This window comes from Cottoperca gobio, chromosome 14 (assembly GCF_900634415.1).
Source record: "Cottoperca gobio chromosome 14, fCotGob3.1, whole genome shotgun sequence".
Taxonomy (NCBI): Eukaryota; Metazoa; Chordata; class Actinopteri; order Perciformes; family Bovichtidae; genus Cottoperca; species Cottoperca gobio.
Window position 1 is genome coordinate 12,921,647 of NC_041368.1, and position 21,807 is coordinate 12,943,453.

Genomic DNA, 21,807 nt, shown 5'->3' on the forward strand with positions numbered 1-21,807 from the left:
ATAGAGTCACAGCATATGTGCTTAGTTTTTATATTCTCTTAACAAATACTAAGGCTGGTACCATATAAATCACCTCAAAATGTGGTGTTCATGAGACTCAATCATAAAACCTTGTACAAAATAACTCAAAATGATCATTTGTATGCATGTATGTAAGTACATGGAGCACAATCTGGCTCCTTAAACTTGTTTAAGCTAGCCGTATCAGGCATCAGTTAAGCCTGCTGTTAATTGTGATTTTAAGTCATCAAGCAAGCTAAATAAATCAATTCCCTGTTCAATGAGTCACTTGTCCTGCAAATCAATTGGTACGGTTGGAGGTTGAAGATAGCTGGCTGACATGATGTCAGTCTGCTGTGCCAGTGTAAGTGTGATGTAGGTGAATGTAGGAGGTGTAATCAGTGCTGACTATATATTAAGTCAACTTTAGTTTAATAGCTGTTGTATGTACATCACATATAACCATTCAAGTATAGTTTGCTGTGGTCACATTAATGTCTGATTGCATCACAAAAACTGTGTGTCTCTGGCCACATTTGCAACTTGAACGGCACTCGGAAAGCGCAGACCTCTGTCAAGGCTAATGATGCGTTCACTTGCTCTTCGGATGGTCCAATTTCCCGAGTTGGGAAGTTGTTCTTCAAAAATTCAGTGTGTTCATTGACTTTAAGCCATAATGTGGAAACAACACAGACACTACATAGAAGATGGGAATTTTCCAAGTGAACAATTGAATAGACGTAATGTGCTGCATTAATTTGGTGAACAATTTTTTCACCAAATTAATGCAGCACATTACGTCTATTCATGTACCTGCCCCGTAATTCAGATCTGCTTCAAAATGTAATGGGTTCTTCCTTTGCCCATACTAGACCCTTCAACCTGCTGACAGACAAACAAACACATAAAAAGACAGACAAACCGAGCCAAAAACATTACTTCCTTGTATATTCGCCCTGTGATGCGGACCCTCTCTAAAATGTAATGAGTTCTTCCTTGGCCCGTGCTACACCTTCCACCAAGGTTCATGAAAATCAGGTCAGTAGTTATTCCGTAAACCTTCTGATAAACAGACAAACCGAACTGAACCATAAACAAAGCCTTCTTGGCGGCGGTAACCAGAAACACACTCACCAGTGTGTGTCCAGATTGCAGAAGTACTGGAGCTTATCAGCCTCACACTCCTTTGCTGCTTGAAACAGAGTAGCATGAACAGTGCTTAACTGAGTCTGGCTCGCACTCCTGACGTCGGTCACACTTGTTACAGTTGTGTTCATCACAGCCTCCGCCCAACCAGCAGACTCCACCAGAGTGATAACTTGCTGCACCAGCAGTCAAAGCTGCTTTGATCACCAGAATCACTGTCTCCACAGTCTCAGCCTATGCAGCAGCAGCCCACACAGAGCATCCCGAATGTTGTCCTTCACGGATACTCAGTCACACTTGCCACAGTTGGGCTAATGTAGCCACAATCCAAGTAGCCAGCTTCCGTGATCAAGCCATAGTAGCACTCATCTCTGCTGCGTTAAGCATCATGCTTGCCAGAAACGTGCTTACCTCAGCCACAATCAGTCATGCTCACTGGAGTGCTACACAGCCTGAGCAGCTGGCACTGTACGCTACATGAAACCAAGCAGCCATAGTTGGAGTTTCACTTGCCAGAGGCACCCTCACAGCTGCCATCATTCACACTAAGTGGGATCCTACTGGCCACACAAAAAGCCCCCGTAAACATCTCATCCACAGAGACTCACGGCAGGACCCAAAGCTACACGGCCCTGTTCACGCTCACCTCATTCCCACTGGAGGGAAATCGGATTATTATCAAGAACGGGGAAAGGTAACTCACACTGGCGGAGGATACTGGAAAAGCTATGAATTTATTTATGTACCAACATGTATCAAATTTAAATATGTCTTCTATCCATCTGTGTGGTATAATAAGAAGGTAATAAAATGTGATGCGTGTGCCTTGATATGTGGGACTCACATTTGCAACGTATGGTCTTTTTTGAGGCACAGTATCTGCTCTTGAGATAAGATGAAATATTTCTTGCAAGCCTAATGTATTTCAGGGAAGAACACCAGCAGTAATATCCCTCTGTGTCATACGCGGGAAATGGGTGGCCAACTCTTGCCTGGGGCACACACGCCTACATATCTGGCTGAATGATGATAAGTTAAAATATGAATTGCCTTTTTAAAATTCAGTCAAAGGACGGTATTTATTCAATATATGGACATTTCTTATAACACACAACACTGAAAAACCCATTCAAAGTGTTAAACAGTATCACATTATACTGATTGTCCGCATTTCAAATTTTAAAACAGATTACATATTTCTGCAAATACTTGTAAAATATCCAAGGGTATTTTAAGAAACTGGTAAGATGAAAATCTCGCTTTAAAATGGATAATTTCATATTTATTTAATGCATTGTTTCAGTCAAGAGATGTGCAGCCCTGACCTGTCAAACATCCAGGAGGGCATATTTTTCATAAAACCAATAAACCTTTAAGGCTTTACTGGAGCATCACATTGGATCAAATCTGTTCCCGGAAATAAAATAAGCTTGTTGCTTTTGAAAACGGCTTCACTCATCTTCAAGTAGATAGACTTTAGACTGTATAGCTCATGCTGCTGTAGTGTACATCCTTGAATCCTTACAGATTATCATTGTTTGGATAGGATAAGAAAACAAGAACACTTACCGAACACAATTTCCGTCTAAGTGGCAAAGACGAGCCTAAGAGATTCAAGGTGAACCACAGCATGGATGTTTGATTAATGGTTGAAATTATTCTGTTGGGCCAGACTACTGCACGTGCTGATCTCTCCTGCTCTTTGTATGGCTATTACCTGAGAGTGAAACCTTGCATTCCAATTACAGTTAGGCTGTATAGCTGTCATTCATGTTTGTAATGGCTATATCTTCTACTTACACTGAATGGCCAGCCGGTCCATGAATACTTTACCTGTTAGTGTGATCGATAGCTACTGATCAAGCCACTTCAGAGACACATTCTTAAGTTTGATAGATTCAGTGACATTGTATAAAGACCCACTTGACTCTCACAAAAAAGCATGATGTAATATGCTGCTTTACTTTACTTAAACTTAGCGTTAACAGGATCAGTTTGTGTTTTCTAAAATATTTCATCACTCATTTGGGACATTTCTTGATTAATAATGGTTCCAATGCTCAACGTTTGGACACAGTTTTAAAATACCAATAACCTGACACTCATTGGCTGCTACTAATGGATGATAAGTCTCCTTATTGTATACCAAAGCTAAGTGTCTACAGCCATGGTGAAGATACATATACTGAAAATGTTGAACTGGGAATTGCTCAAAAGAAAAAAATCAAAGGATGACTATTTTAATTTCATGGCAACCCATAGTAGTCGAGACATTCCACTCAAGCCCACAAATGTAAACCTAATGTTGGCAATACAGCAAATGTTAAGGTCAGGTTAAGGTCACCAAAGTCATTACGATTCATTGTCTGGGGACCATGAATGTCTGTGCTGCCAGTCCATCAAACACAGGCTGAGATATTTCCCCGGATAAGTGGAAAGGTTGACCTGTTGAGGCTCTATAGGAAAGACTCAGAGGAATAAAGGTCTGGACAACACCTGCCATGTTCACGCACAGTCCGTTTTGTTACAGTAGTGATACGAAGTGATATATGGAGCATTTGATTGATGGCAATGGCGTGGGAGTCCCATCAGAGAACTGTCCGTCTCATGCTCTTGCACTGTTGGGTCTTAAATCTTGGTGAAACCATACGACTGAAAGACGAAGATGAAGTTGGACAAATGTTTATCCTGCGGCCTCTTATCCTGTTTCTCTGATGACTTTGGAGGACTGTCTGCCAGTCTTGTGATTGTACTATATTGAAATATCAATGCTGCTTTTATTTCAGACTCACTTTATGACCCAGAAAGCTGTGATTTAAGTCAGGGTGGACTAGGTTAATGGACCAACAATTAAATAATGCTGGTGATGTATTTAATTTTCCCTGGGTGGTGCAATATATATAAAATTGGTTTCAGGGGTAATGACCTTGTGAATTCTATTGTTATGTATTGAATTTTACCTTTTTGGATCAACGAGGCAGTGGGTGCCATTTTGTCCTTCACTATTTAGTGAGGCCCACCTACTGGTTACATAAAAGGAAACGATGTGAGACATCTGATGCTCGACACATTAAATTAATGGTTCATTAGTATAAGAAGCTAACTTCAGAGTGGTTTGGAGGAGCTGTTGGGAAAAGTATTTTGCATAGCGCCTTGAAACCCCAATGTGACATGGAGGGTTCAGCTCATTAAGAAAACCAGACAGTGTGAAAGTTTAAATAGCAGAGCCGCTGTTGCTTCTAGGCCCGTCTTCAAATGTCTTGTTAGCAATATACTTTATTGGATACTCAACATAAAAAATGAACAAGAATCTAACCTGTACAAAGTGATTCCTTCATAATTTATTGCTTTCTGGCTTGAAGCCAGCGTTCCTTTGGGACACGAATTTGATGGGGCGGTGACTCAGCGTCTCGCATAGTAGACAACAGTTTGTTCATAGTGAAGTGATGGATCTGTTTTCTCTCGACTTTACACACAATTAGTTTTGGCACATAATGTCATACGTTTGAAATGATTTATTATGATATTTTCAGTTACATTTGTTTTTTTAGCGTATTTGTTTTTTATTTTGAGTTCTAAACATGGATTTCAATTTAAAATATCAATAGTGAAATTTGTTTCGGTGAAAGTCTTTCCATTTTTAAGAGTTTCTCTTTCAGAAAACTCGTTTTTTTATTGTTATTAGACTTCAGGTGATTGAGAGTTCTCATTGCCTATTTAAAGCTAATAGTTTTTGGTTTGTACTTATTTTAAATAGATTTTCTTTTCTGGATTTTATGCGCCAAGAGACTGATACTCGTACTGGGACTAACGTCTACAGTAAAACCTTAGCAAGGAGCTTTATTGGGCCAGCAAACCCTCCTGGCCTGAAGCAGCCCACCAAGCACTTAAAGAACTACATTGTTCCAAAAATCAGATAACACTGAGATTGCTAAAAATGGTTTAGAAGATGAACTGAGTGTTCAGCAGGTTAATCATAAAACAATTACCACCATGCAAACAAGTGGAACATGCTGTTACACATGAATAATGCAGGCACCCACAGGGCCAATTAGTGGGGGTGCATCATCAATTCACATGTGATAACAGGTGATAACTAAGATACCACCATGGATGATATTGACAAAACCTGAAGGGACAATGCAGTTTTGTACATGAACCAGTGTGGCCGGGCTCCCTGAGACTTTAATGCTAATTTTCAACCCTTTGGTTCAAGTTCCTAACATTACTGTATTACCCCATATACTGTACATGCTCTACGCTTTTTCAGTGAATCTGGAGCACTATATAGTCCACAGCAAAACCCTGTGTTCTCTCTCCACTGACACGGTATTGCATGCTGTATCCATTGCATGCCTTGCCATCCCACACTCATTTGTATTCCCATAGCATTCTCACAGCAGTAGGTTGCTGTGCTGACCCGCAATATCATTCCCTACACACAGCTGAGCTGTGTCAATGCCACTGTGAACTGACCGGCTAAACATGTGTGTCCATGCAGGCAACAAGGGAGCAGTCTCACTATGTTCAGCCTATTGTTGCCGTTTGATGAATCACTGTCATAGGAAGTGTAATTTAACTCCAGTTTTCCATATCTTAAATTCATCTGACAGATAGGCATCTTCTTTTTCTTTTTCACTCTCTTTTGCTGTACTGAGCAACACTTAACTGTCAATGCAATCTCAATACCTTCTTAAGCAAGTATGTTTTTATGGAAGCAGCAGCAGCAAAGATATTTACGGTCACAGATGTGACATATTAAAGCTGGTTTCTTCATTTTTGTGAGTGGATCAGTTTTAAATGTCGCAAGGAATGAGGAGGAGAAAAAAGATGCACCATATGTGAAAGGGTTTTCATAAAGATGCATGTAACAGCTGCCTATGTATTTGTGCAAATGTCAAATCTTCAACAAGCAGTGCCTTTTTTGTTGCTGTGTATCTTAAAACAAAAGAAAACGTGGGTCAATGACATCTCCTTTGTGTCCAATACAATACACAGACATCCTAACACTGATGCATCCTTCCCATTACATAATGTCCACTTGCAATGTTGTTTCCTGCTTGTATATGGAAGTTCCAAGAATACAGATCAATACTTGCGGACACATGGTATACAAACATCCATCCATCCATCCATCCATCCATCCATCCATCCATCGTCTACCGCTTATCCGGGGTCGGGTCGCGGGGGCAGCAAGCTCCAGTAAGGAACCCCAAACTCCCTTCTCCGGGCCACATCCGCCAGCTCCAACTGGGGGATCCCGAGGCGTTCCCAGGCCAGTGAGGAGATATAATCTCTCCACCGAGTCCTGGGTCTTCCCCGGGGTCTCCTCCCAGCTGGACGTGCCTGGAACACCTCCCTAGGGAGGCACCCAGGGGTATATAAACAGTACATGCCAATTGCAAGTATAGAAATACAACTCAAATATAAAACGAAAAAAGGAAAATTACTTTTGGTTGACCCAACCACCAAATGGGCCAATTTTTTTCAATCATTTCCTTCTTGTACCCAGTTCTTCTCATTGTAAGCCAGTTTGGTTACCCCTCCTAATGGGCAGAGACTTTGTTCCAGCTGTAATCATAATCCGTTGAGGAGATACAGAACGTGTCACAGTGTGAACTGAGATATTAATTTCTCCTCCATGTGGAGCCCCGCTCTGCTGGCCATGTAATGCTATCAGCTTTGAAGGCATCTTGTCTGGTTAAGCCTTTCACAAGCGTTGTGTTTAACATTTATTTTATTGCTTGAAATTAAATTTCACTAATGTTGCAAGAACATTCCTTTTCAGAATAAAAGCATTGCAGGTGATGTCCTGCATCTGTTTAGTTTAGATGCCTCCATCAGTGTCATCGTGTGAACTTGTGGCTTACTTTTGATGTAAATTAATGATTGGTACATTTGACATTATTTATTATCCTAACTGTATTGAACATATAATAACTAAAAAAATATGTGCAGGTAAATATTCGTCACAGATTTTAACACTTCTTAATATATGTTTTTTTATGAAGATACTAAATTAAATCAGCAGTATTTCCTGTGTAATACAGTGGAATTTTAAATCCAGAGGAAATGATTGCTGCTTTTTCAGTTGATCCACCAGGCAAGCAACATTATTGTATTGTAGATTTATTTTTTATTATTTGGTCTTCTCATTCTCTTGTCTTGAGCAAACAATGACTTATTTTTCTTGCTCTAAAGCCCTAAAGCTTATAATGTATCTTAGCTGTAGAACCACTGCTAATGATGTTATTGTTCCCTTTTCTGTTTATTTAATGATGATGTTGAAACTCGCAGAGAATTACTTGAGCCAGACAGTTTTTCCTCTAATAATGATTTTTCCCTCCCATTCCCATATATGGCCTCATATACCCTCATGTACAGTATGCAAGAGGGATCTCATACTGCACAGTGTATGTGGCCTATTTACTTTACTCCCATTACATGAAATGCTACTTTGTGAAATGTAAATAAAAACAACAGTACTAACTTCGTCATTAAAAGGATTAACAGAATGTAAACTAGACAACAGTGAAGGTCTGCAATCTGAATTGAGCAGGCATTGAGTTGCAAACAGTGTAACAAGGCCTGAGGTAATACATGTGCACAGGTGGTGAGAGCTAGGGAAGGTATTACTCTTCACTAGGAATCCTTGATGAACTCTGACAGATTTCACCTACAAGGCAGGCGCCCTGTCCCTAATCTAACAGCTGCTTTCCAGTGTTTTTAATTTATGGCTGTAGTGACTTGTATGCAGATCAGCAGTAGTTTGGTGTTCTGTGTCTCTAATTGTAAAAGTCACACTGATTTACATGATGATTCTATTTATCTGATGAGATCTCTTCCTCCCAGCAGTGTATAATGAATGTTACTGCAGGGACACTTACCCTATTACAATACAGTGTGTTTATAATCACGTGTGATTTCAGTTACATATCTTTTTCAGGTCTTTTTCCCAGTTAAAACCTTATAATTACAATTCATTCAAAGGCCTGCCTCCAGGCACGTTTTAAAGTATGTAAAAATACTTTATGATTAATATTTTGTTTAACTTGGGTTTGCCACTTAAAAAGTAAATTTATTTGACAGCGATTTCAAATTGTGACGTAACTAATGTAGTTTGCCCGGGGTTCGTTTGAAACTCCCCCTTCACACAAGTCAGTGTAGTTAAGGTCAGACACTTTAAGGGTCATAAACATAAGAAAAAATAATTTTTGAGTGGAAAGGATCTACAAGTTCATTAATAATAACTTATTTAATATTCAGGGTTATTGAATGAATACTCTTCAGTACCAGTGTCTGGGAACACTCTCCAGTAATGTCTAGGCTGTACACTTTACATATTTGATACATGAATATCAAATATTGTAGATTCAGTTTGTATCTATAGAGAATACGCCAGCATTATAGATCTTAATCATTAGCAAGTTGACAGGTGAGAACTGTTGAAGGCTTATAGAAATATTGAAGCATGTTAGTCTAATAAGCTTTACTCAGACACAGAGTTGGATCCATCTCATAATACAACCTCACTTTTTCATGAGACAGGGGAAGGAAAAATGGGTTGAAAGATATCAAAGAGGACAGGGAGGAGTCTTATACGAGGCCATTCCTAGAGCAGCCAGCCATCAGGATTTTATGGAAGCCAAGATGGCATGTCGGTGGGTTTAAGCATTACAATAAATGTTCACTTCTCTGCAGTTTCTGTTATTGTTTCATCACTCGTCTCTGGTCTCCTGCTGCACAGCCCTGAAGAGAGCTTAAGACCCTGAAAGCCTTGCATTGTCAAGTATCAAGTTATAGTCACTGTCACATGCAGTGACAGTGACTTGAATGTCTCCACCACATTCTCGTGCTAGCCGTTCACACTTTACTTTGGAAAAAAGGTGTAAGTGTCTGAACATCTAATTACAAATGTTAAAAAGCTGTGACAGTTTTTTGCTTTTAAGCACTCTGGCCTCGTTTTGAAAACCAGATTTCTGCTATTCCCTCTCTACTGTCGGGTTCATTCACGCACGCAGCATGAAAAGTCCAAATCTATCTCTGTAAAAATAACTCCATCTGGTATATATTATTTTTAATTTCTTTATGCTAATGAACAACGGCAGTGGATTTCAGGATGTCATACAGTTTACCACCCTTGTAAAAGTTCAGTTAAAAGGAATGTAAGCTTGTTCCAAGTACTGTAGATCTTATTCCTTAGATTCCTGCCAAGTTTATCACTAAACATTCAACTCACTTCACCATAAATTCAGAGGAGATATGTTTATCTTTGATATCTGGACTATCAGGACCACTTGGGCTGTTTTATTCTACAGTTTTATAGTTCCTTTCAGCACCTGCGAACTTATACTGAAATGTAGTCAGCCAAACCTTGGCACAGCACAATGAAAATGACAGCATGAAATTAATCTTTCTTCTGCCCTACAGACGGCAACAGAGGCTTATTGTCATGTGGTTCTGTGTTTATAATGTATCCACTGTACTTTCATTACATGTCTGTGAGGAACAAACCTAAATCTTGACAAATGATCAACGCTGTAACATAATAGTGATGGGCCCCAGTGGAAACAGTTTTGCCCGGCAGCCCAATACATTGATCATTTAGCGGTGATGAGGCTTAATGATCATAATACCGCTCATGCCTACAGTCCCAAAACAGAGAAGGAAATTGTCCTCGCTCATTAGGTCCACCTGTGTTCCCTGTGCAGGGCGTTATCTATCTCTTATCGTTGACACCGCTCTCCATGTTCCAATGTGGATGTTATGTCATTAAACACTATTGATTATGTAAAAATGGATATTATCACTATTCTTATACAATTGACTGTCAATGTTTAGGTGGTCTGGTGAAGTTTGTAGGCCTGTACTATCTCTATCTAGCTCTTGGAGTGTCAGAAGCTGGACATTTCCAACATTCATCCCTTTAGCTGAGGGGTGGGGAACCTCCGGCCTCCGGGTCGTATACGGCCCGTGAGACCATTTGTTCCGACCCTCGAGGTAATTCATAAACACACGCAAAAAAATCAACTAGAAAACAATTATAATAATCTATACAATAATAGACGGGCGATTGACTGTTTTTCCTGGCCATGTCAAAAAACTTCAATATTAAATGAGACAATCTTCAGTAGTCTCTTATTTTCCCCTCTTTTCTTTTTACATAATCTCCTTAAAATCTGTGTTTTTGACGCAATTAAAAGGCACTAGCTTGTGATAAACAATTGTGATAAACAACTAACTATGTTAGTGCAGAAATGACAAACCTACTGTTATACTGAGGTCAATCAAAAGTTTCACACCAATATATCAAAACGGACCGCAGACCACAAAGATCACTGATAGATGCTCAGTGCAAATGTGACAGGATTTAAGGCTATTTTTAGTGAACAGCCACTTGGATTACATGGCTATAGAGCTGTGTCCTAAATCCAAAAATTACTGCAGTCGACAGTGTTTATTGGCTGATGATGTCCAAAATGTCCTTTTGGTGTTAGCTGTTCCTTGACATCCTTTGCGGTAATTGCACCAGTGGGATTTATTTGCATAGAAAACATACCATGAACTTTATAATACAACAGTTTGAATGTCCTTTAGGTCATAAATGACTGCCTAACTATAAAAATAACTAAAGAAGCAAATTGTCCCCAACTGACATCTTTATAGGATGAAGCTAGGCCCTGCCACTTCCAATTTTAACACTTATTATCTTTATTGTTCAACAAATCACTCAGCATAGTCGTCCAGTCAGATTATTCATCTAATTAACAACAAAGGCATTTATAGCCTTTTAATTCTGTCAGATGTGATTACATTACTTAATGCATTAAAAAAAACTGACAGTAGAATTGAAAAACAAATGTTAGAAGAGGGGGTGCTTCAGTTCTACTGTCACCTCTGGCAAGCTATTTTTAATTTGCCAACAAAAGCACCATGTCTTCTTATCCTCCCTTCATACGATCATACGAGCACGATCTGAGCTCCAGGAACCGCTGAGCCCCTTTGCGTGACAGGTATTGATAAATCGGGTGTATTATTGTAGGCGGCGGTGAGCCACCATTTATTTAACGCCCGTTTGTCTTCTTCTTATGGAAAGTATTTGCTGCCACTTGTAAGAGTGATGTCTAGTAAACTTCCTGGATGATTTTGCACTGCAGTTTTAATTGGTGCTTGGGTTGAGGAGACATGTACTGAATAAACAAAACAGAACAGAGATCCTATATGAAATTTGATAGACGATGGAGTTTATGGACTGACTAATGAGAATAATTCAATCTTTTTTCTTTAGTCCTTTGAAACTTTACTTTTGTTGTCTGCTGAACACAATATTAGAGTTTCTGTGTCTCTGTCTAATGAGAACCCACCCTACCTTTCTACTACCACTAAGTTGAAATGACTGAACCTCAAGGCAGAGAGAAATCTAATATTCGAAAGATTTATTCATCCAGGACATTAAAAGCCTTAAAGATGACTCATACGCAAAGATGATCCTCATGTGAGTGGAAGTGGCTTGAATGGGTGGCAATATGTCAGGAAATTAGCAACCTAGTTTTCAGACAGACATTAAAACAAGGAAATGATAGCTATGTCTCCAGAGGGCATCCTGTAGTATTTATGGAGAACATAAATGTTAAATAGATAATGATCCTGTTACGGGCAGAGCCGTTCCTCAGTACATGGATTGTTGTTCTCCTTCTTCTGTGCCCTCTGTTGGGCATGTCTGTGGCACGGGCGTGTCTGTCTCCCTCTTCAGCTCCAACTGCACACCTGGTCCTCGTTGCATCAGCCCACCTGCCTCCTATCAAATCAGCCACTCAGCAGTATATCTCCTCCGGTTGTCCCCTCCACTCATCGTCAGATTGTTGTTTCTACTGCAAGTGGTAGTTTCCGTCAGACCGCTCTCGCGCAATCTTTGTAGCGCTGTGTTTTTAGCCAGTTCTAACCTTTTGTCTTCCTGTGCTCAGAACCAGCCTTCTGCCTGCCTGTCTGTCTGTCTGCCTGCTTATCTCCTTCATTCTCCAGCACCTCTCACCTCCCTGTCTTACTGCCATTAAATCCTCATAACGCTCATTGGATCCCATGTGTCTGTGTTCTGTGCTTGTGTCCGCTCTGTACTACCGTAACAGATCCAGAATTGGTTTTGACACAAACCCGGTTCGCATGTATAGAGAGAAGGAAAGAAAGGAGATTGAAAACACTGATGCCTAATATGATATGCACAAAAGAAAATAATCTAGGAAGTCAGCTGTTGTTTACCATCATTTGTTAAGCAACACAGGAGAGGTTTCATCTGACACAGTCTGGGACTTGGTCTGCCCTTGAGCTTGAAATCTGTTGAAAGGGAGATGAGTGCTGAAATTAGGAAACATAATATTTGAGCTCATTTGCATGAACATGTAGTCTGTTTAATTGCCAACATTTACTGTTTTGTGGCTACTCAGTTTTTGGGTGAATGCATGTAAAATGACCTGGATAATCTCATGTGCAGGTTACTTCATGTTGACCATCGTGATCTCTGTCCCATGTTGCTGAAGTAACACACTTTAGTATTTCTCAGCTAAAGGTTGATTGCAAAGAAAATAGATGGATGTCTGCTTTTTTATGGCAAAAACGACACACAGTCGCAGATTAATAACGATAGCCGTAAATATTTTTTATAATCAATAACATCTCTTGGATTTGTGACGCAGTATATCACTGTATATTGCTTCTTGTCAAATCTCCTGTAAGTGCATTGATTGAAATTGTCAACATGTTTGATACATTATTCAGTAAAAAGCTAATAGAATAACAGAACTTGTTGTGAGCAGTTTCATTTAGGAACTTTTTTCATTGTACCCAACCACACCCGTAAACTGTACATCTAATGTCCTGAGCTCACCTGAGCTAGCTAGCTAACAGCCATTGATGTTTACATATCGCTCTGTCACAAGCCTTTCATTCATGAGTAGATGCGCACGACCTTCTGCGTGATGATACGGTTGGCAGATGTAGTTCTGTGGAAAGAAAATAGTTCCTACAAAAAAAAAAACCTAGCTCACAACAAAGTCTGTGGATTACATCGAGTAACCAGGTTGTGATTTCTTGAGACATTGCTGTTGGCTTCAAATGTATTGTTTTGCGCTTTGAGCCCAACAAGCCCAGTGCCATTTCCAACACTTGGCAACTCACACCCAAAAACAATCGATTGATAAATAGCATAACTGGTAGATATTTATTTTTGATTTTGGGGTGAACTGTTCCTTTAAACGGCTGACGCACAATGAGAAGGTAAGGCTTGTAATTATGATGCTAAATGCCACAAGCAGTGACATCAAAGTATCACTTAATTGTTTTTAAACAAAGTTTTGTACCACTGGCTCACGCACCTCTAATTGCTCACACATAAGACATTCAAAAATAATTGGCTGGTAGCTCAAGAGTTCTTTGGCACACGAGCATCACTGCCAGGGTAGAAGACTTATTAGATGTGGATCTAGACTTCAGTTGGTGCTCAGCTACATATTTTACTTATACTAAGAAAGCTCTTTTAAAGTCACAGCCATCACAAACAGAGTGTAGACAGACGGTCACAGGTTGTAGCATTATTAATGCAGCCTCCTATTCGAACACTAACCTGAAGTGTATGTTCACATTCACTCATTTGTTTACTCCTTCTGTAATGATCAGCGCTCCACAGTGGCACTGAGAACACCGTTCCCCCACCCCCCCCCCCCCCCCAGGAAAGTGTTTGATCTTCTCTCTGTATGGTGGCAATAAAGAGGGGGGTTGATTCTCACTGAAGCACAATGAAAGCCTTTTAACTAAGACACAGCTGCACACTACACGCGTGCATGCTCAAGTGGCCGTGTACCCGCTTCACCTCAGTCATTTGGCTTCCTTTCCCTCATCTTCCTACCGTTTTCAGGCTGCATGCATGTATCTTTAACGAGAGGTCATTTAATCGCCTTGTAATGATGGCCAATAATGATGGTGTTATGAATGCAGTTGCCATGCAACACCTATAGAGTGTAGACATAAGGAATGAGGAGATGGTGTACTGATGTTTATTGGGTTTCTTCCAGGGTTTTATGTGATGTATTATCACGGTGGTGATTGGTCGAATTGTGTTTATGAGCTACTCAAAATCGACGTCATCTCTCGTGAATACTGAGGGTCGTGTGGGTGTAAGCACAGAAACAAGCGCTCACAGTGAATGGATTTAATAGTATAGTATATGTGTTTGGTTCAAGCATATTTAGATGATGGAATATTTAATGTATTCAGTTTGAGTTAGACCTGATTATTTAGTAACACATCTGTGATGGCAGTAATTGAAATTATAGGTATAGATAAGTTAGGGGCCGTGCAAGGGCGTACCCTGTGCTTTACTTTTTTTTAAACTCAAAAATAGAAATTAGAAGTAGAAGACGATTCATCGATAAGGACCAATAAATCGATTCAATGATCTAATATCTATAACACACACAAAGACATAAAGATATGTCTTAATTTTGAAATTCTTAACTGATACAAAACATTTGATACCTGTTGTTCACGATGAGAACAACAGGTCTATTTTTATTCTTTTTATTAAAAAGAGTAGATTGTTTTTCATTTATATGTCTGGAAGAGCTCAGTAATAAAATTGTCCAACCATATTTTAGTTTCTTTTTGTAAGTTGATATAAATGTAATTGTGTTAAATGGACATATGGTATTGTGTTATATCGATCGCAGGCCCCGAAATCAAATGGAAATCATATCAAGGCAAACTTTGTGATATTTCCAAATATCGTATAGTTTCCAAAGAATCGATATAATATCGTATCGCGATATAACTCGTGATTCTCAGCCCCTGACAATAGTGCAACTCTTTTAACCAAAAAACTAAAAGCATAAAGAATAGAAAATGAAGAATGAAAGATGATGTATCCCAACGTGAACATTTCATATCCTTATGTTACATTAAAAAGCTAAATTAGAATTTGCCAAATATATAGTGAACATAATAAAATTATTTAGGAAATATTCCAGCCATTACTGTATCTGATATTACCTCCAGAGACCAGCTCTGTCTGCTGACAGGCTTGAGCAATGTAATATTTCTACCCCACCCAGGGCCCAAATAATAAAACTAAATATGAATTACACCCGGTGTCTAGCCTAATATGAGATTAGCTGTTGACTGTTCATCACAAGTAATACAATTAAAAGATCCTGAGTCGCATGTAACCAGGTGCGTTTGGGATCAGCAGATGAGAACCTCAGACAGGTGTGCCAAACAGCGCGCAGCAAATATCACAACCCAAGTTAATTGCCGTCGGAAAATGTCCGCTGACGTGCAGGAGAGAGGGACACAGCAATGCATGCAAAGCTTTAGATGTCTTGGTTGTTCAGTTAACTGTGGAAGGACAGACGGAAATGTTTGTGTTCAGGAGGAAAGAAAAATCCATTGGCTTCAGAAAACGTGTGCAGAACAGATCATAGTCGTAATAAACTAACTACGCTGGGTTAGTAGGCTAGGTGGCAACGCGTGATGCTGAACTTGCTTTATATCATCTTACATACACCCCCACCCCTTTTCTGAGGGTCTCATAAACTTTACAAATCATTTGTTTCATCGATTTCTTTCTAACCACCGTTTGATTTATGTCTCCTAATAAAAGAATAGTCAAATATGATGTGTTTGACAGCCACATGCTGTATCGTCAGTATCAGTTTAAGACCAAACAAACACCATAAATCACACAAATCAAAAATATAAACCAGATAGAAACAGGCAGGAAATAAAGTATCAATTTGTCGATCATTTGATGTCCATCACTTCTGCATTTACCAGTTAAGCTATGAACACTTTTACATTGTTTTCTCGAGTCACTTTCGAGCCGTTTTCCAGCCTTTGTCGGTGAATACTGTATGACATCATCTCCCTCTGCCTCTTCTGTCATTTCTACAGGAGTCCTCTGTTGAAACTGATATGGCTGCTTCACTTTGGAAGCCTAAATCACTGCACATGGGCTTGTGGATCTTCCTCCTGCTCCTCAACCTCCTTCCTGCAGCCAGGTACAACAACATACTGTATTTCACCTCTTTCACCTATCTCTCCCTCTGTCTTCCATTTACCTTTCTCTATCTAACCATTTCATTCCCCCGACTCCGTCCCTCCGGTTGATGTTCCGGTGTTGTGTTTTGTATAATACCTTTATTAATCAGACTCACTGCTGCAGCAGACGTTGTAATTTAAATGACACCATTAGAAAGCAAGAAATGTTTTTTTCTGTTATTACACAGTGAGATGGCCTCAGCTGTGAAATGGCAGTTTGGCAAATGAAATAACCAGACCTCTGTAATGGTGTTGACAAAAAAATAACTTCACGGCTGCCTGGGAAAATCTTTAGTATTGAAAGATCAATGTGAAAGGTTTATCTATTATTTACTACACTCTCAGTAAATCAGACTATCTGGACAAGCCACAGTGTATTGAGGATTCAAATCCATGCCACCTTGTTATAATTAGAAAAGAGCAAACGAAAAGTGAACTCATCTTCTCATTTACTGTAAATGTATCTTGTGCTCCCCTATGCACTGGTATGAATTGCACTGACTGGTGAATTAATTTGCCTTGTGCAGCACACCACAGCCTTGATTGTTCATTCACATCATTTTCACTCCTGCACATTTCTCAGTGTGTGTGCTCGAGTCAGCTAAAAAACTAAAGCATGTCTCGAAATCGTTCTAACCACACTCCTTGTAATTTCAAATGAAAAGATTGCAAAGGTTGCCATGTTAGCATTGTTGATAAGGTAGGATGTCATGGCAGGGAGACGCAGCGGAGTGTAAATCACTTTTAAGATTTTGCACGCTAGGAAAGGCTCATCGAACCTGAAGGAAAAGCAGGGGAGAGAAATCTGAACAGTGTGACGGGGATTAGCCCAGTTGTCTTTGTCATTGTGCCACTTGGCTTTCCTTGCTCATTAGGAACACACACAGTTTATAATTATACATATTGAATAGAAATGTTTGGCCAGGAGACCATTGGTCTGGGGCTGTTTTTAATGGTATGGGCTCGACCCCTTAGTTCCAATGAAGGGACATTGTAATGCTGCAGCATAAACAGTGATAATGTAGCAACATAGCATCCAACTGTGTTGAAAGACATGAGTATTGTGATATTATGTTATACATATTATATATTATATTATATACAGATTGCACAAAACGTAGTGCTATGAGGTAGGACCGTGAGAAATGCAAAAGCAGATCCCACTGATTTGATTGCATAGCAAAGTAAACTTTCTTTACTCAGATTTTATTTATTTATACTATGACCGTTATAGATTTAAAATATTGCAATATATTGCCTGCTTACAGTATCGCAATATGTTGAATAGTTACCCCTATATCATGATGTGATCATGATACACAGTCCTATTTTCAACATGAGAATTCCCCCAGTGCAAAAATAAATAGTTTTCCCAGTTTGGTGTGGAAGGACTTGACAGGCCTGCACAGAGCCTTGACTTCAACCCCATCCAACACCTTTGGGATGAATCCAAATGCTGACTCTGAGCTCGGCCTCATTACCCAACATCAGTGGCTGACCTCACTGGTGTCCTTGGGGCTGAATGGGATTCTCCCTGAATCCCTGCAGCCAGGTACCAACATTTTGTGCGAAGCTTTCCCAGAAGAGTCTGTTGTAGCAGCAGCATATTAATGCCCGTGGTTTTTTGGAATGAGGTGTAAAGTTGAGGATAACACATCAATCTAGTTTAGAAGTTTTCAAACTGCAAGGCCTGCCTCCGCAGGGCGGCACGTGAGAAACTCTGAGACACAATTTGTGTCAAAAATAATCTCCTTTATAATCTTAACAACACATGATATATCCATAGATTTAGTGTTATGTACAATTTCTGAGGATATCATTATTTATGCCAAATCCTTATAACTCCAGAACTTGGTTGAGAAAATGTACGCTTCAAAGTTTTTTTTAAGTATCAAAGTAATCCAGTAGTCTGTACATCCATGGGAACACTGCAAAGAGGAACTGCTAATAGCTAAACTAGCGTACTTTAATTTGCCAGAATGTAAATAAATACTGTATAAGCAAAATAAATCAGGGCTCAAGTTGAAGTCTGACTCACCTTTATAACTGACATGTCATCACAGTTTCTCATCATAAGGGACAAAGTACTGTCTCTCTTTTACTTTCACAGTGGCAACTACAACACAAATGTGTTAATAGATAATTCATATTTTCATAGTTAAAACTGCAAAAGTACGGCAGGCCTTGGTTTTGGTTTGATCATGCAGCGTGAAGCCAGAGAAGAAGATTGATGATAGATTTATTGGCATTAGCATTCAGGATGTTAATAAATATGGAAAGTCATTAGATGTGATGAAAGCAGCAGGTAATAATGGAAAAGTGTTGACATATTCAGGGACAGAAAATTGTCATCACACCCTTTCCGTCGGGGCCCAAGCAGTCAATGCAATTCATTATGCATGGACCTAACACAGCATGTGACAAGGATTTTCATAAATGTTAATCTTTCTGCAATTACTTGAGACATGATGTAGTGCACATATGCAAAGCCCTTGCACAGCAGTCTTTACTTCGCACATTTATTCAGTTTAACCTGTGCTAAATGAGGCCTTGCCTTAGTTCATTTGAGGGAAGACATTATTGCACTGCCTCTCGAGAAATCTGAACCTGTACCAAAAATGGAATTTCTCTCAGAAATTGGCCTCTGAAAGTGAAAGTACATATTAATTGTCCATCAAAGTTTAAGTTGCTGGAGTTTGGAAATAATCCTCAGAAAGTTAGCATGCAAATGCTCCCAGAATATCTGCGTATCAGCAGAGCTGCTTGTCTCTGAGAACTGCCGCCTCCCTGATGCCCATTGATGCTATCGGCGGGCTCCAAATCAGCTTTACTACAGTTGAGGCAGGAGACTTTCCTAATGGATTAAGGTGTAACAGACAAATCCTCTATATAAGGGTCTGTCATTCTGTACATCACCAAATTTCCTCATTTCTTGCACACTGTAAAACAGAGCTGATTAAGCTATTATTCCCAGGAATCCATGTATTACATATAAATGTGTTTATTTCCATTCGGCGAAGGGCTTTCAATCCTTCAGCTCGCCTCGCTTCTAACCCCCGCCTTCCGCTTCTACAGTCAACACCTAACAAGTGTGGACACTCGGGCTGTCTTGTTGTCTATTTTGTTTGTTATCCATTGCCGAGCTGCTGGCTAGCGTGGCACATAATCAATAGCTATAAGGATGAGAGTGCGATACGTACACTTTGCCTATGGATTGAAGTGAAGTTGCCTCTACTTGTGTTCTCACCCAATCTCTCACATGAATTATTCACAGCGTGGCAGAGAAGGGCATCACTTTGAGATGTGACCTGGTCAACAGATAACATTCTGTTTCGGTAGTGTTGTCAAGGTTAATGTGTCGCAGGTCTGAACAAAGGCAATGTATTCATGGATGAGCCACTTTGCTGATTGAATGACCGGGCAAATTGTTTCTACTTAGAGCCAAAAGAAAAGAAATTCAAAGGTTCAGAAGATGCAACTAATGTTACATGAGTGGATATGTGCCTCCTGCTCTAGTTTATGGCTAAAAAACAATTATATGCATTACATTTAATGAATGGTGTATAATTTTACCTGGTGAGTGTCACATTGGACTCAAACCATCTCCATCGACAGCATTGACAAATTGCATGCACACACACAAGTGCAGGTACACAAGGACACCAGAAACCAGCTCTGTAAGACTTAATGGATGCTTCAAATTAATGAATGATGTAACAGGTTTAACCATAACCTTGTTTTTCACTTACAAATATAGTGGTTTAGATAAAAGTTCATTAAGCTCGTGAGTATAATCTCAAGTGATGGGAATTCGGCCAAAACCTTGAAAATAATATTAATTTAAAAAAGTAATTAATTAAAACGGATTAATCTGAAGTTTAACCATTTTCTTTTTCCAGTGTTGCTACACTAATTATTGCTGATGTTTTATTGATATGTTCTGCAATTACCTTGAGTTCCTTGAGAATATTCATGGTAACAGATCAGTCAAGCAACTGGCTTAGAAAAGCTTAATTTCTAAGAGTATGTGCAGACTGGCTGTAAACAACTAGAGCAATAATGCAGGTAGCAACAGTAGAGTCATGTGACACCAGTGTACCACATTCTTTGAAAATGTCATTGATCTGAGCACTAATTACTTTTGAGCTTCAGTCAATTCTCTATTGACATAGTGAGCATCCCTGCAATGATCTTCAGAGTAACCAATTAGCAGACCCCAACGGACACGAATCGAACTGATGATGAATTGGATTTCCCAGAAGATGTCTGCACGTTGAACACGGAGCACTCAGTCATGGAAATACGCAAATGCTGAACTAAATGTCGGACACCTCGCAGAATAGACCCCCAAGACATTACCAATCCATAAAAGTGTTAGATTAAATGATTGTTCCCACATAGCTCAGGCCGTATCTTCGGCATGATATCGCCTATTTACGTGTTTCATTTCTCCTTCTTTTCCTCCCTTGAGAACACGGCTCTGACTCGCTTTCCATGGAGCATTGTCTATGAAACACAATCATTTCAGTACATCCCGTATCCTTCGCCACGAGCAACATCCACCCCCGACTCCTTCTGAAGTTAAATCTCTGTCTGAGGTAACGCTATGGATAAACAGTGCATTCAATACAGATTAAAACTCTTACAGCCTAAATGTTGCACAGACTGACTCAAAGTGTTGTGAACAAAGAATTTGTAATGGAAAGTGTAGGTGCATAATTAAACAACGGGAAAAAAATCTACTTTCTTTCCAATCTATAATGCATCTGAGTTTTAAAATAGGATTGTTTTATAGAGTTGAATCTAATTGCAGTGCACACACTCCTTTCCTATTGCAGGTGAGCCGTTTCTTCTAATGTTACCTGCATTGTTTTCTGCTCAAAACCAGTGAGAAGGTTCCTCTCAGTCAGATGAAAAACAAAAGTTCCATCATAAAACGTAAAGGCACAGAAGCTGTGCAGTAATAAAGAATATAATATCACACAAGCCAGCTGTGCTGCACATTTTAACAACAGTTTAATAGTTCCTATAAGGGTGTATGGTTGTCACTCTCCAGCCTGTGCTTTTTGAAATCCAATGTTCGGCAGAGTAAAGAAAGACGGTTCTTTTTAGGAAACTAAAATCACAGATTCAAGATAACCCAAAGATCCGTGACCTTAAATTAAATAAGTGCTAGCACTAGTTAAGATGGAATTATCTGCAAATGTTTATCAGCGCGCGTATCATTTTAATATTGTGATAGTTTAACAGATCATAGCTGTGGATCTGCTCGCAGTATTAATGATGTTAAACTGGTAATAAGACTAAAACTACCCACAAACGTTTGGTTTGAGGTGCACAACCCTATTATTGCATCTTACTTACAGTATGTTCTAACAGCGCTTACAGAGGAAAAAGTGGAACAAAGTTTGGAACAAGATGAATGCAAAATTAGTGTGTTAAATTGTGATAAAACCTTAATACAAGGACCTGTATCGTTATTTAAATACAGCACTACTTTGTCAGTTTCCTCAGTGTGTTGAATGCTCATTTAGAATACCGACAGAAACTGTTCAACCTTTAAGATACTTAGGAGAC

At 39.5% G+C, this 21,807-nt stretch overlaps 1 protein-coding gene across 1 annotated transcript in view; it reads left to right on the plus strand.

Annotated features, from left to right (window-relative positions):
- Window positions 1-21,807, plus strand: part of gabra3 (gamma-aminobutyric acid type A receptor subunit alpha3) — a 78,373-nt gene that overhangs the window by 13,645 nt on the left and 42,921 nt on the right. Inside the window, exon 2 of the mRNA XM_029447968.1 lies at window positions 16,084-16,190. Coding sequence (XP_029303828.1) covers window positions 16,105-16,190 — 86 coding nt within the window. The 5' untranslated portion in view covers window positions 16,084-16,104. The remainder of the gene's footprint in view (window positions 1-16,083; window positions 16,191-21,807) is intronic.